Source organism: Pomacea canaliculata, linkage group LG1 (genome assembly GCF_003073045.1).
Source record: "Pomacea canaliculata isolate SZHN2017 linkage group LG1, ASM307304v1, whole genome shotgun sequence".
Lineage (NCBI taxonomy): Eukaryota > Metazoa > Mollusca > Gastropoda > Architaenioglossa > Ampullariidae > Pomacea > Pomacea canaliculata.
The window spans coordinates 39,528,648-39,545,355 of record NC_037590.1 but is presented as its reverse complement, the minus strand read 5'-3'; the positions used below and the strand labels follow the sequence as shown (position 1 = coordinate 39,545,355).

The window sequence follows — 16,708 nt, the reverse complement described above, 5'->3', positions numbered from 1 at the left end:
TCCCTTGTGCTTTCCTTCTGGTCGGGTACATGTGACCTTTCTGTCTGATCTGCTGCATCATTGCCGACACTTGTGATGTTAACCTCTTCTCTTGACATTCCCTGAGAGGCTTACAAGGCACGAAATGTCCTCAAGGAGCTTCTCCAAGTGATGGCACGAGAGCAGTCATTTGAGTCAAAGTTTATGTTCTACAAAGGTTTACAAGTGCACACTCTTCGCAGCTCATAAAATCAGTGTCAATTCTGCTGAACTTTATTTCTGATATTTTAAATGTCTTGTCTTTTAAATTTCTTGATGGCAAAAATGAAAACAAATCAAGTGGAAAATACCATTTCCACCCATTATTATCAACATAGGCCAGTCTTATAACTGGCGTTTCTTTGCAAGGAAAAAAAATATTTAAAACTCCTGTATTGTCGAGGAAACAATCATATTAACAATTATATAGTCGAGTTGTTAAATACTGGTTCCATATCGTGTGGTTGTAGTTATCCCACATGTGAGGAGGAACCCTAACCCTTAGAAGGTTAAGGACAGAGAACAAAAGTGAAAAAAGACAGGCATTGCTTTCGAAAACAAAACAATCTTTAAATAAGTAAAAAAAAAAACCAAAGGATAATTGGAATTGGTTCCCATCAAGAAGTTTGGTTAACAGAAGAAAAGTACCTTGCACTGTGTGGGTTTTGAAATGTGAACTACTCCGATAGAATGGCCTCTAACCCTTAACCTTTTGACTGTGAAGTGCGGTTGGCAGGTACACCTACGAATGAAGTCAGTTACCAAGATGGCAAGAAGAAAGAACCACTTCTTATGATTTTGAAGGAATAAGGGATGACAAGACGAAAGCACGCATTAAGTGATTTGTTTCTCTAAACAGCCAGACAGGAGATTCTTCTTTCTTCCGAGCCTCTTCCTACCTTCCATGATGTGAACATTTCCGAAAAGTATTCATCAGACCTGTTGTCGTGGTCATGGAGGAGACTCGCTGGCTGTGCTGCATTGATAAGTGTTTTGTTCCCTTCCTGTCTGCCAAACAAACGGCCTGTCTGGCTTATTTGGAGCAGTATTATGTATAAACACATCTGTCAGTGTCTCCCCACTGAAGTTACAGACTTCGTCTCTCCGGAAGGATACGTGGCTTAACAGATTGTGGCGCGTGCAATATGTTATTGGTGACAGTCGTCACAAGTACTTTGTTTTCATAGGTAATGGAGTACAGAATATTTTGTAGCTCCCTTGTGTAAACACTATTCAGTGACATTGATAGTAGCTATAGTGTTTATCGCATCGTTGCATTCTTCGATGAAACTTTTAGGATGGTACAACACAAAATACAAATTAATTTCTTTCGAAATTTGTTGTGTCTGCCAAAGGTAACAGTAGAACATTACAGAAAACGTCAACACGGGCTACAAATATCTCAAAATGCTTTCAGCCAATTCTGGTTCTCCATTTGTAAACATTTTACGCTGGCACATAGTCAATCTAAAAAAGGAATGATAACAATCATTATCATCGTCATCATCATCGCCATCTCCGTCGTCGTCGTTGTCTTATCTCCTCCTTACTATGCCCATTTACATAAACTTTATGTTATTGGAGTCAAGGGTACAATACGAATACCAGACATCTTTATGAATTGTTTTCATGAAATGATTGTGCCTGCCGCATGTACCCTGAGTACATCGCCTGACACAGACACCAACACAGGCTATCAGAGAACATAAATGTCTCCATACGCTGGCACTTACAGTTTCTCTCAAAAATACTAAAACCGTGTTGGCACTTATACTGCCACTTAAAATAGGAAACACGTGGGAGGAGTCTGACATCAATTTTTTAAAAACCCATAAAAACAGACGCGCCGGAATGGGAGCAAGAAGTATGGCCCCCTGAATTCATGTTTGTGTCTTATCCAGGAGTTTATTATGTATCTGGATTTCACCCGCGATAAACTAGCTCAGTAAAAATAATGATAAAGGTCCCCACTAACCATTTTTATATCGTTGGGGGGGGGGGGGTTGAAATGTTAGAGACCTTACATTTCTCAGAGCCAGCTTTATGTGAGGGCAATGCCCTCCTCCTCCTCCTCCTCCTCCTCCTCCTCCTCCTCCTCCTCCTCCTCCTCCTCCTCCTCCTCGCTGTCTTACTTTCCCCAATCCTCCGTGGAGTCAGGTACTCATTGTCGACAGCAGGGTCAAGTGGGGGAAGTTTGTCGCGCCTCTCGGTTCGAACGACAGTACTCTAACCCTCGGCAAACAAGGTGTGTCTCTAACTCTCGGCAAATGACGTGTGTCTAGCGCTAGGAACTTTAACCTTACCACTTGTGTCTATGCGTCTAATTTAAATTCCTGTTGGAATAGGTGTGAGTCGTCGGCTAGAATTGCAGCCAATTTGTTGAATCTGAAGTTTTTATTGATATTTCCATAGGTTCTGTCTACTTTCATCACCCCCACCCTCCTGCTTTGATGTTCTTGGTTTGCAATGTTTCCATCCCACCCCACTGCAACATGAAACCAATGACTTTGTACAAAGCAATAAGGAATAAGCAATAAGTCAAGTGACGTACGCTGGTCTGGTCTGGTCATGTGACCCAGCACGTCACCTTGTCGAAGACAATCCTTTGAGGGGCCTTGGACAGTAGCCGATGTCTCGGTGGTCAGAGGAAGACCTGGCTCACGAATGTCAAAGACTGGACTGGTCCTCCTGTACAGGACCTGCTGACTGCCACCCCACCCCACTGACTGACTGAGTCACTGACTGACTGACTGACTGACACTGACTGACACTGACTGACACTGACTGACTCACTGACTCACTGACCTCTAGACAAAATGTCATAATGCTGCATGTAACAGAAGTATAAACTGTTCGCAGACGTTCTCAGCAGACATTTGAAGACTTCAACTTTTTCGGACAGTACAGGATGCACTCCCTTTATTAATAACTCCCTTAATTAATAACTCCCTTAATTAATAACTCCCTTAATTAATAACTCCCTTAATTAATAACTCCCTTTATTAATAACTCCCTTAATTAATAACTCCCTTAATTAATAACTCCCTTAATTAATAACTCCCTTTATTAATAACTCCCTTAATTAATAACTCCCTTTATTAATAACTCCCTTTATTAATAACTCCCTTTATTAATAACTACCTTAATCTACAGGTTGACAAGTAAAGTTTATCATCGATATTTATACCAAACTTGTGTCACTGCCCACTCTTCTTGTTACTTCTCCTTTAATCAAAACTAACCTTGTCTTTCATAAAATCAACATTTTTTTCCATTCAACTTTAAATAATCATCATCACACCATGCAACAAAATGATCATTTCCTGTCTGTAGCAGGAGTCGTAATCGTCAGAAAGTAGTCCTGTAACTCCGGTGTCGTCTGCAAAACTGTAAAAAAAATCTTTTAAAGCTTCCTTTTTTAAAACAGTTTAAAGTTTTAGAAACACGCTGTGCAGCTTGCCCCTCGGCTAAATCCCAAAACTGTTTTGTAGAAGCGAATTTAGAAGTGGTTTAGGAAATTGCCTTTAAGTTTTAGAATCATTTTATAAATGTTTTCTTTTCTAAATTTGAAGTAACTTGAAGCTGTTCTAAACTGACTACAACAGTTTCAAAAGCAATGATCGGTATTACCAGAACTAGCTTCAGACAAGAACTCAAAGTGTTGACAAGAAAACAAAAGATTCTCTGAGTAGAGATGACGACGACGATTGTTTCAGCGGTTTCCGAATATCTACGAATCTCAGCAAAATGAGGTCGCTGGAATTATTATAAAGATTAAAAGAGCTGCTGACAAAAGCACAGGACAAAAGAAAATAAATTTAGTTGGAGTCGCCTTGAATGATCATCGATCAACGTGTATTAAATACTTCAATTGCTTTACATTTCCATACTTACTACACTCGTATATGTTACCACCATATTTTTGCAAAATAATTCATTGTGTGTGTTCATATCTGTCTGCTACCCTTCTTTTTATTTTTATATCCATAAATTTATCTGGTTGGTTTTGTTAGTAGAAAAGTGTTTTTACCCAGAATGATTTTGCACTTTGGGTGACAGAGGGAGGAAATACGACAGGATGAAAACCCTGTCACCAGCCCTGTCAGCTATATTTAGAGAGAAACCTATATGCCCTGAATCGAGATCTGAACCTTGACCGTTTGACCATCACTACACAGATGATAAGCAAGGCTTATCACACTTCCCAGACAACTTGTCTGGTCTTCAGTACTTTGTCCAAGTCCTCATAAAGCTGTATACGACCATAACGACCGTAGTGCTGCTGGATAATCACGTGACAGCTTTCTTCACACGACAGAAGGTGTCAGTCGGGGATTCCACTCTCACCTGTGCTGTTCAACACCTTAGAACATCATGCGCAATGGCGGTCCTTGTCAACTACCTCTTCCATGTGCCTGTGAACCCACCAACGACCCACACCAGTCAAGAGACGAATGAAATGATTGAATTATGTGAACCTCTTCAATCAGCATTGTGTCTGTCCTGCTTGTGTTTTGATGTCAGCCCGTCTGTGCAAATGGAACCTTAAATAGACTGCTTCAACGTCTTTGACCTTTTTTCGATGAAATTGTCCCCGGTATCCGGGGGTTTGTACTTTATCTCCTGATGTATGCTGTAAATATCTGCGGGAAAGGACGGAATTCTCTCTTCATGTACTGGAATTGTTTGCGAGGACGGGTTAAATGTGTTGTTTAAATAATCAGAAGAGCTCTTCCGGTGCACTCTCCCAAAGAGACGCACGCAAGCAATTATTTACTAATGCATTTCTTTTGATGCTCATGTGTAATTTAGAAGCGCTTTCCCAGAACTAAAACTCCTTCTTCACTGCTCATTACCTCCAGTGTGTTCAAAGTTCAGAGTTCAGCACTATAGAGTGATGTGAAGTAAATAGCCTCATCGTGCTCACTTTTTAAACTGTAAAATCCACTTTCGGTCTGATGTCCCAAGATGCCATGCGCTTTGCGAATGAGATCATGAACGCTGCAGTGAACGAGTATTGTCTTATCCTGTATCCTCTGTTTGTGTTGTATCCCCGCAGGTTACAGTGACCCCTACTGCATGCTGGGAATCATGCCGGGGAGGTCCTCGCAGGACAACGACTCCGGAGGCGTCTTCTCGTCGGACGAGGAGCCGCAGCGAACGAAAGACAAGGAGCGAGAGAAGGCGGAGAAAGACAGGCATGGCGCCAAACGGTTTTCTTTGCACAGGAAGAAGGACCGCACCAGCCAGGTCATCCGGGGTCAGCTTCCAGCCCGGCTCATCCGCACTACTAAGGTCAAACCCAACACCCTCAACCCAGTCTGGAAGGAGCGTTTTCGGTTGTAAGTGGTTGTCTTTCTTGTAGCTCCCTCATGATACGGACTAAGACTAAGTCTTAATTACTCTAGTTTTTATTTCTGCTGATGTTTTCACTTTTTATTTTGTTTTGTTTTCTCTCTTGTCTACTTTTCTCTTTCCATCAATCATTCTTCCTTTCTGCTTTTTTTCTCCTTTTTATTTCTTTCTTCCCTTCTTTTTTCATTCATTAACAGTCATTTTTGTATTTTAAGGAGCTGGCGTCAGTCCCGAGCTTTAAGAGGGTGCTAAATAAACCCTCTGCTGTTCTTTTTCTTAAGCATGTGTAATGTGTAGTGTGTAATGTGTAACACGCGCTTCCTCGATGCGTCGGCGGTCCTGTCAGCGCCTGTCACCAATACACTGAGGTTTGGCTGTCCTGGGTTCAGTTCTCGTCCCGGGCACATTGTTTTTTGCTGCATGTGGAATCTGTTTACATAGCTGGCTGTTTGCTGTGATATTAGTTACTGGCTTAGTGTGTCTCACTGCTCGCTTGACTGCAGAGCTGGCGTGACGTCAGTGCCACGTGACTCTCAGCTCACGTGAGCTGGGCTCCTGTTTTCATAACGTAGAAAAACTTTCTCCCGAGCTTCTCCCGAGCTTCCGCCTTACCACCCGAAACCACCACCACCTCTACCACCAGCACTGCTGCCACCACCACCACAACCACCATCACCATCACCACCAGCAGCAACATAAAGCATGGATCTCCTGAATGGCGGCTACCTTGCTCTGAGCCTTTTATGTCTGCTCTTAACGTGCATTTGGCGTCACGTGCTCAATAAAAGTGGAGACACACTCTGTCATGCCAGTTGTAGTTAAAGAAGTTACACCTGACGCCAGACAACTGGGGATGTCGTGCACACCTGACATTTAGATCTTTAAATAATAAATTATCTCAACGAACATGTGAGTATATGTATATATAACATCATAGTTCAGTATGCTTTGATGCAGAACACTGATGTAAAAGATGTAAAAGTTAAAAAAAAACAGTTGTTGGGAGGAAGCAGCTGGTAAGATAGACGTTGGCTAGGATGTGGATGGGTGGTGTGTCAGTGTGTTCGCCCGCCTTTGTCTAAATTAAAACTCGAGAACCACTTCTTTTGTGAAACTTTATCTATGTATTTGCCCTTTTGTTCGAAGGACAAAAACAGCTTGGATATTTAAATCCTCGACACCTTCGATAAGTTTTTTTTAAGTTATTGGTTGTAATTCCATTGTCTGCACCTCCACATCACTCTCTGTTGACACAAGTGAAGAGTTAAGTGCCGGCAGTTAAAAATCAGTTTGAGAAAATTTAGCAAGTTCAGATTAAAACATCGGACTTGTACAGTATGTCGGCAGACGACTGCCTGCAAGACTGCAATTATCAGTGAAATTACATTGACGGGGGTAGGTGAGCATGGTGGGTTGATAATAGATGTTGTGGGGGAGATGATGGTGAAAGGGAGGTGATGACGAACGTCAGAAGTCGAGGGCGCGACAGTCAGTTAAATCTGTTGGAAATAAGACTGACATCTCCGTCCATCAGCTGCTGTCTTCTGGGAAGCTTACAGGTCCTCCTCTTCCTCCTCTTGCGAGTAGGAGTCTGGTCCAATCATCGTGTTTAAGGACCATGCGACGACAGGTTGGTGAGTCACAGATGTCCACGGTGGTTTTTCTACAACCGTCGTCTCGCACTCGTCTGACAGATCCCCGAGGATTGGAAATGTCCTCCGTGAGAGTCGGCCCCGAGTGTTGGTGTAATGTCCACCAAAGACATTCAGCTCTATCTTGGGAAACCAATTAGTCCGTCCGCCTGCCACTGTTTATCCATTTCTGACTACTTCTCTCTTTGTTTCTCTCTATTTCTGTTTCACTATTTCTGTCTCTGTTTCTATTTCTGTCCACTTTTCTGTTTTCCGTCAAATTCTTTTCTCTCTCTCTCTTTTCTACTTCTGTCTCTTTGTTTCCCTGTTTCTATCTCTTTGTCTATTTCTGCATCTTTAATGATGTCTCGCAAATTCTGCCTAAGTTATGGAATGAATAAAGCTGTTTTATTTTAAATCTTCCAATGGGAATCAGAATGACGGTTTTAAATTCCATTTATCTGGATTTATCTTGTCAGCTGGTATAAAAGTGCAAATTAGTTTGACCGAAATTATGAGGGTGACTTCCGCTCCTGAAACCTTGGGGCGGAAATTCGTTGTGATTATGTGATGTGATTTTATATTCTTTGAAATTAGTTTCCATTAAGAAATGTCAAACTTGTTTAAAATTGTGACAAACTAAAAGCTTTGATAATTAGAGAACATCGAATTTTGTGTCATCAAAAAACTTACCAAGGAAGAAATCAATTCACATTTGCATTCAGTTTGTTAATTTTCTGATTCCGTAGCTGTCCGGTTTCACCTGGTAATAAAACATGATTAACCAGCGAACTAAAAGTAATTAACATTACAAGATTACTCTACTTTCTGTGTCTATGAAAAAACAAATAGAAAATATCATCTTGGAGAGTTAATAGCTCCTTGATCTCGACCCAGGGTTATCTGCCCGGCTGCCTCTTTACCTCTTCATCTCCTGATATTAATTACACTTGCAAGACCTTGTCTCAGGTGTTTCGCCTCATTGTGAAAATCACTCACAGTCGTCTTTCACTTCCTGTCCGACAGGATTACCCTCCCCTCCCGACACCCTTCCCCTAATTGGCCGCAAGCAATGGTGGCTGTGCTCCCGACCAACCCTTGACTACCACAAGAAGGGGAAGCAACTCTCAGCTACATCTAGTCTAGACATCATGGGAGGGAAGCGGAAGTATGTTCAAGAATCCGGCTTCTTACATCAGTTCAAAGATGACGAAAGTTATTTTGAGTGAAGCTAAACGTGGACAACACCTGTGCCAGACAAGTCTGTGTAACAAGTCCTCACCTGGACTCTGTGTTACGATTGTCACCTGCTTACCTGGAGTCGGTGTACAGCACAGCCAAACACTGTATGTCACCTGGTGTACTACGAGAACTTTCTGTAAGACTAGTGTACATGCTAGTTTTTCTATGAAAAAGATGCATTCGACCATCCAAAATGTCTCCCTTCGGTTTCACAGACGGTCAAAGAGGATAATATGAAGAGAAGAATTAAGAAAAGGAAGAGGAGACAAAGAAGACGATGAGCAGACAAGATAACAGGATGAGAACAAACTCACCCTCCCAGGGTCCCCCGTCCTCTATTTTAAGAACACGTACCAAATCTTTGTAGAGATTATCGTATTCTTGATTGAAAAAGTGCTCTTCGACAAGCAAGAAAAAATGCTGCAAATAACATCTCTTCTGAGGAAATTTTCGATCTTTCTCAGAGAAAAAAACTTTGCTTTACCACTTATCTTGAAAGTATAGATTTTCGTTGCACTAGTTCCTTCTTCTATTCTCCAAAGTTAGAAGAAAAAAAACAGACCAGGAACTTTCGTCTACATTTGAAGAAAAAGACATTAATTCATTTCATGGAACTAGACTTTCTTCGTTGGGGTCGTGGGGTGGGGTACATTGACAGACATGGCAGCTAACAGGATCCCCCACCCTTGTCCATTTTGGGCCCTAGTCAGCAGGTCCTGTATATGACTTCCTGTAAATTATTGTATCGTTGAAATAAATTATTTGGTTTTATGTCTACAAACGAGTTAACCAGTCGCTTTTGGGAAGTACAAATGCATTAACCACCTTCTTCTCAAACAAATAACAAGATTTCGCAACGATTTCATTCACAAAGTGTAAAGTATTTACTTGTACAAAGATGTCTTCATCAAACAAGAACGAATAGCTGCTTGTTTTTTAACAGTTCTCAGTCTGACAATACCTTGGTGTCTCCAATGTCTAATGAAAGTTGAAATCAATGGAATCTGTTGGATACATATGTACGACACCAACTGTGCGCTTACATTGTCCAGAACAGGTTGTCCTTTTGTTTGAACGTGTTGGTCTGTTTACTTTCGGTTCATTCAGTCTATCTAAACCTTACTGAAGCAGAATGGTGGAGAAGAAGTTTGACTGGTTTAGATAATTTCCTAAAACCAGTCTTTTCCTGAAATCCTCGGATACAGGTAACACGAAAACTCTCATCAAAGCATCCAGTGCATGCGGATGTCCCCAAGACTGCTCACAAACTCTTTAATAAAAGTGTTGATGCAATGATTTGTGTCATCTCCTGTTTACTGAAAAACATTTATTCTTTGTCTGAGATTTTATGCAAAGAATTCTTTCCTCGCTTCCTGTAATATTCTAGGAATAATTTTTACTTCTTTAGGTAATGCATGAAATGTCTTTAGTTTTTACTGAGAAGTCATGGAAAGATCTGTTGAAAGCAAGGTGAAGGCCGTTCCTTGTGAAATAAGGTGAGGTCTTACTTTTGTCGGTTATTCGCGTGGTCAGTGACCTGCTGGAAATAGAAGTAAAGCAAGAAAAGAGAAACAAAGTATTGTAGTAATGTGATTTGAGGTTAGTCGCTCCATTAAAGTTTTTACCTTCACTTGCTCAGTAACATTTTGTGAAGGGCACTAACTCTCCTGACTAAGGCACCTCACCTGTAATTGTATCTGTTGCAGTGATCTGGACGATGTCAGTTGCGACACGCTTCACTTGGACATCTGGTGAGTTGACCTCCCACTGAACTCCCATCGAATTTTCATAATTTTCAGAACAATTAGATTGGACGTGCATAATTCACAGTCTCTTTTCAAAGCATCAGAATTTTCATGTGTGTGTGCAGGAGTGTCATGCTGCCCTGGTTGTGCGCATGTGCAATGGCACCTATCGGGAATCAAAGACTGAGAATTGTTATTTCAGAAATTTTCTTGCTCCACTGTCACTGATTATACTCCTCTAGTTAATATCTCTTAATGTTTGACTTTAAGATCCCTCGGTGATTTCTCAAACACGCCAGATATCTAGAAATATCCCAGCATCCTATTTCCATCAGACTTCATGCTGTTCGCGAAAGACGAAGTCTTATGATGGACAAAACTCGATAGAAATATGTTTACTTAGAGCAAAGACATTTATTTTTGCACGATCTTTGTCCAGTCCCTCATCTCTTCTGTCGCTGACAACTCTCGGTTTTGTTCTCTTTCCTGATCCTGGCCAAATATAACAAAAACAACAGTAAATGTTGACCTACATTACCTACATCGCTTTGAGGTCCTTCCTTGACAGATCTCATTTTCTCGAGACAGATGTTGAGCTTTGTTTTCCTTGCGTCCAATGAAGGGACCACGATGACGAGTCCTCGGTGGTGGAGGCGGCCAAGAAGCTCAACGAGGTGTCCAGCTTCAAGGGGCTTGGTCGCTACTTCAAGCAGGTGGCGCAGTCGGCGCGTTCCAAGAACAGTGGTGCCAGCATGGACGACTTCCTGGGCTGCGTCAACATTAGTCTGGATGTGAGTGGCTCAACGGGCCTTAAAAGGCCGGATACATTTTTCTCGAGTATGTGACTATCGCAAAGTTTGCACCTGATGGTGGTATACAAGTTGGCCATGCGCAGTCACATGGTCAGCAAATTGTGTCCAGCTAAGACCTGTTTGTTGGTAAACAACTTTAATGACGAGAGAGGCAATGGAGAGGGAGAAAAAAAACGATGCTTTTATGAACACGGGAGTTATAAGATTCTGTTTGCTCGAACCTGGGTGGGCACGTGTATGAAGTTCCTCGCGTGCCTGGTTGTGCGCGTGCGTGCAAGCGCAATAGAACGATAGGCCTAGCCAGATAATAGCATGCCTTTTTGCATGCGTCTGTCTGTCTGTCTGTCTGTCTGCCTGCCTGCCTGCCTGCCTGCCTGCCTGTCTGTCTGTCTGTCTGTCTGTCTCTAACGACCTGATTTTTGCCTTTCTTATTATTTATTCCCTTTCATGGACAGGGAATTCCAACGTAAAACTTACCTCCCCTGTTCCAACAGATGTTGATGTTGACGTTAACCGTTGCAGAATAATTTTTTTTTTCTAATTTTGACCCCTGAAACCGCGCAGTCGCAGTTCTGTTTCAGCTTTCATCTGCACAGTGTGCTGCAGATTGTTTCTTGAGCCCTTGCGTGAATGAAGAGTGGCCTGGCTGCCAGCACACCACAGGCTGATTTTTATTTAGCAGCAGTTTGGTCCAGGCTTTTTTTTATACCTCCTTTCAGATTGTGCTTCATTATTCTCTGATCGTGAGGGTCTGCATGCAAATCTACACCAAGGAAATGTTTTAGCTGGCGGCAGCAACTGGCTCCGGTATCTGGCATCAAAGTCTGGCTGTCAGGCTGCTGCAGACAAGTCGTTTTGTTCCCATGCTGACCTTTGGCGAGTTGCGAAATTGTTCGGGATTTTTCGAAAATATGCTTTTGCTGTTTAGTGTTAAGTTTAGTTCAAACACCCTTTGGTTTGCAGAAACCCGACCCTGGCAAATGTTCCAGGACGGCGAGTCCACAAAGAACAAATTTCGCGTGGGAGGTCCAGATATTTGATCATGCCAGTTGTAGTGATTCGACAACAATGGTTGTTGTCTAGCAATAATGATATTGATTATACCTCCCCTCGGTTACAAATAAAAAGACAATAAAACCCCTTTGTTCCTCTGACTATCAGAATTGTGTAAAATTATTTTATATATTTTCCACATAGAACCACAGATACCCTAAACCTCTGACCAACCGACCTAAGCCACAGGAATCCGATGGCCACCGGAAACAACTCTGGTTTTGGTTAGTTCGGGTTAGGATTTGGGTTCGGTTTGGTATTTTTTTAATTAAATGTAAAGGTGAAAGAAAGTTGACGGGATAAGCACGCGTCCATGAACTGAGTGGAAACACGAGTACAGTCAGAGTTTCAGAGGTCCAGTAGTTATGGACTGGACATTCGTTAATCTACAAATCTGTTTTTCAGTTTGACATTTCCCTTCTTGAGAAAGTTCCTACACACCAAGACGAATTTTTGTATTCGCTCTGACATACCCACCCGACATTTTCAGTAACATTTCTACCCTGATGTGTCTATTTGCCCGAGTAGGACATTCCCTCCACCGGCATAGACAAGTGGCACAAGCTGGAGGGTCGAACCTCACGATCCAACATCCAGGGTGAGATCCACCTGCGCCTGTGCCTTGCCACGCGCGAGGACCGCGGCATCGCCGAGGACGACAACTGGACGGACGTGCGGCAGCACGAGGACCTCACGTGCATCTTCGTGGAGCACGAGCTGCAGAAGTTCAGTGTAAGTCTTCAACCTGACGCGGACTCTTAAATACAATTTTTTTGTTGTTTTTGGTTTTTGTTGTTGTTGTTGTTGTTTTTTGTTTTTGTTTTTGTTTTTTGTTGTTTTTTTTTTGTTTTTGCTTTTTTTTGACAAAGGGCAAACTGAATAAAAAAACGAATCCTCTATTCGCAAAATTTGTCGTTTTTTCTGTGCGTGTCGGATATAGTTTCTGTGTACAGAAATGTTTGGCTTCGTCTTTCTGTTGTCTGTATCGTACTGGCCTATACCTGGAGTAGGTTCTATGTTTAACTTTCTCTTCACAAAGCATACTTCTAACAGTGTAGGTTGTGTATCCCAGGACCTGTCCTTTAAGTGGAACGGAGAACTGCCCCAGGAGGCGCGAACCATCCTACACCAGCATGCCATCCAGGGCGACATCACTGAGGTGCAGCAGGCTGTCTGGTGAGGACAACCACTCCACTAAGTCTCGTCACCACTGCGGTGACTACAAGACATTTTCAGCCTCTCACTGTTTTCCACTCACCAGCTTTTCAACAGGGATGGAATAGGAAGAGGGGCAAGACCAGAATCAGAAGGAAGATAGGTGTTGGTGGTGTTTGGGGATTATGGTGAAGGGTCTGGTGTTTGGGAAAAAAAAAGAAGCACAGCGTTCGACAATGAATATTCTAGTCATTAAAGATATAATAGCAACAATCAAGGTTGTTTTAAAGTTTATTATACAATGAGTGTTTAAAACAAAACTTTTTTCCGCCTTGTCTTTTTATTGTTTAAGAGTTCATTATGTCATGAGACAGATGTTTTTGGAGTAAAATTTTGTTCTTTCGTGCACTTCTAACCAGTAAACACAACTCATTCTCCTTCTGTTCAGCCGATGGCTGGCGTACAGCCGCAAACACATGGAGCATCCACTGAACTACGACCTTCTTCTTGGACTCTTGACCGACTTGCAGCGCCTGTGGGACCCCGAGTGTTTGTCCAGAGAGGAGGTGCGTCTTTCCCCAGGGGCCTTAACTCGGAACAAGAAAGTAATTTTGGACAGGAACAAGTCAGGGATTTTCAGGCTTCCTTGCAATCTTCGTTGTCTCTTGTATTTCTGCGCCTAGAGGATACGTCTTCGACCCGGTCCTTATCTACCGGAAGTAGAACATTCAGATAGTCACGTGGCTTTACACCTCGTTCCTAGCGACAGCAGATGCTGAAGAGCATGTCAAACAACTTCAATATCAGATTGGGAATGGTTTGATTAGTTTTTATTTATTCTGGGTGTTGAAGTTTGTTGTATATTTATCAATTTGTTGAGTTTGTGAGATGCTTTCATCGCTTTCACATTTTTTAAACAAGTGTTTGGGAGGAAGTGTGGATGGGAGGGTGGACAGTTCTTATTACCCCTTTCTTCACAGCTTCGATGACAATGCCACAGCCTGTGTATCCCAGACCCCTGTTTGTTCAGGAGGAGAGCCTGGCCGAGTCCTTTCAGAACTTCTCTGAGTACAGCCTGAGTCTGACGAGGAAGATACGAGAGATCTTCCCCACCACCAACTCCACGGCCTTCGCGCGCCTGGAGGGGATGCTGAGGTGAGAGGGTGTGGGGAGGAGGCAGCAATGAGTTTATAAGATGATGAAAGGGGAGAAAAGGTCCCTGAAGGCTTGTAGCTCTCGAAACCAGACTTGTCATATGTTTTCTGCGAATTTGCATGGCTTCGTGTGTCAAACTGTATTTCATTTCTGCGCTGCTACACTCGTGTTTCAGGGAAAGAGCTCATAAACAATTTTTTTATTCTTTGTTTTTGTTTTCCAACCCGTGTCCTATTCTTCTTTCTCACTGCTCTTTTTTACTTTGTTTTTCATTAAAATCTCTTTATGTTAGATCGTGTGTTCGTTCGTAACTGTATCTTTATGTGTTTGTGCGTGGGTCGCCATGTGTTTTAAAATATATAGTTGGAGATCACTTTCTGTATTTATATATCTTCCCCAGAGATCCACTTTAATATTGTTTGTCGAATCTTTTTTTTTAAAGATATTTGATTCTTGGTTTCAGTTTTATAGCCTGCTTCATCTTTTTTTTATAAGTTTAATAACTTTTCTAACTTCTTCCAGACTTTTTTATTGCAACGGTCTGCGTGTTGAGATGTTAATAATAGCAATAAATAATTAACTCACCTACCTCACCCACACAGGCAACATGAACAAAAAAATTAAATATTTCTAACACCCAAAAACTTTATAGTGTAATCTGTTATCCATTCGTTCACAGCACATGACAAAAAGAATCCTAACAAAAATCTTTAGAACTACAGATGTTTGTCCGTTTAATCAGTCGCCATTCAAACGGTCACAGTAAGTGAAAAGAGTGGCTCGGAGGGTTTATAAGAGTGGGATCCTGGCTGATTGACTACCATCAGTAATGTCCCCCTCATCAGCACCTCCCGTCCTTAAACTTATTTATTTTGGGAGGGAGTAGAAGGGTTCATTATTTTCCGACATTAATTGAATTCTTTTGGAATTGAGTTTTCATTTCATCGAACTTGGAATAAAGAAAGACAAAGTTCTAGACGTTTATTTGTGTGGTCTGCACGATTGTGTACTCTGTGACTGGAGAAGATCTGTATTTCCGGGACTGACATTTTGTGGAGTCGAACCTGCTGACAGCGATAACGGTTTTACGTCATGTTTCGTGTTTTTCTGGAGGAGTCGGTGTGTGAATGATATGTTTCTGTTCAGTCAACATCTTCTCCGCCACAACGGAAGGTCAATCGGGCTCGATGGCCAAATGTCAGAGTTGTAACACAGGTACCCGCGACATGTACTCGGCAATCGACTGCCACCCGAGTGGGCAGGGTGAACCACTTGCAGCGCGAGAGACGCGAGCATCACGTGACGTGTTTACTCTCGGTAACTGCAGTTGGGTCACGTGTCAATAAATGTGACTATTGCGCGCTGTGTTCGATGAGGTGGATGATTGATAACCTCGCACTTTAGTGAAGACTGTACTTAGGTTTTTTGTGGGGAAAGGTGGGTGGATGTCAATGGGACTCCGTAAACATTAATTATCGGTTGCCAACATCGTTTCTAGAAAAAAGCCTAATTAGTCATTAGGAGTATAAATTCACTCATTGTGAAGACCACACACAGTATTTCAGGGTGATTGGTTGAGGTTCGATACCGGGACTGGTACGTTCACACGGATATTTCAAACCTCTGCCAGTGTGTATTTCCTGTTTTTTAAAAAATCTCTCACTCGTCTCTTCCGTGCATCTCTCGTTAGCTATCACTTATCTGACTCTTGTGTTCATTAAGGATGTTTTCCCCTTACATCATTTCTGTAGAAAGTTTTCTGCTTCTCAAAGTCGATTTAAAGAGAAAATCTCATTTGTCAGGCCATCAATAACATCATGAAGGTAGTCTGCTGATGTATTGATCAACAAGTTCGTGAAAGTTCTATCGCAGAGGTTTATTTAGCTGATTAATACAATTCAAGAAACTTTTGCCAAATCAGTGAACAGCAGTCTTCCATTCTCGAAAGGTCTTTAAACATAACTGTTTAAACTCTCAAAATTTAACATCAAGAATTTACCCGCCTTCGTCTAATCAGAGTATGATGCGAGGTGTCCCTTGAGCTATAGAACTGGAAGGTAAGCATGTCCATCACATTCTTGATAACAGGTTTTTTATTTCTTGACCTTTTTCGTGCATTGGAATATTTCGAAGGCTTGTATCTCGAGAACGGTATAAGATTAACTCAGTATTCAGGAAAATATTCCCGTCTTACAAGCCTTGTCATTAAGAAAAAGTAATTGTGGTGTAGGGAGGGTTCTATTCAGGACCGTCCTGTCAGCCCCCTGCACACCATCCTCCGTGTTGCAGGTGCACAGCCACAAAATGTTCCAGACATGGTGGTGACATCTACAGAGAGAATTGATGACAGTTGTCATCACAAGTGACAGAAGCCATAATATCCTTCAAAATGGTGACCGGGCCGTGATGGAAGACCACGTCACACACAAATGATGATCCAATAGGATGTGACAATCACGTGACTAGAGATAAAAAAAGATGGCGGTTGTGACGACACTCGGGTGGATGGAGAGAATAACGATAACATTGACAGTCATTACCA

The 16,708-nt window shown here is 42.1% G+C and overlaps 1 protein-coding gene across 1 annotated transcript in view; it reads left to right on the top strand.

Annotated features, from left to right (window-relative positions):
* LOC112561334 (BAI1-associated protein 3-like) overlaps positions 1–16,708 on the top strand; it is a 107,604-nt gene that overhangs the window by 61,952 nt on the left and 28,944 nt on the right. Inside the window, exons 7-13 of the mRNA XM_025233751.1 lie at positions 5,078–5,360; positions 9,953–9,997; positions 10,614–10,782; positions 12,385–12,588; positions 12,929–13,032; positions 13,460–13,577; positions 14,042–14,166. Coding sequence (XP_025089536.1) covers positions 5,078–5,360; positions 9,953–9,997; positions 10,614–10,782; positions 12,385–12,588; positions 12,929–13,032; positions 13,460–13,577; positions 14,042–14,166 — 1,048 coding nt within the window. The remainder of the gene's footprint in view (positions 1–5,077; positions 5,361–9,952; positions 9,998–10,613; positions 10,783–12,384; positions 12,589–12,928; positions 13,033–13,459; positions 13,578–14,041; positions 14,167–16,708) is intronic.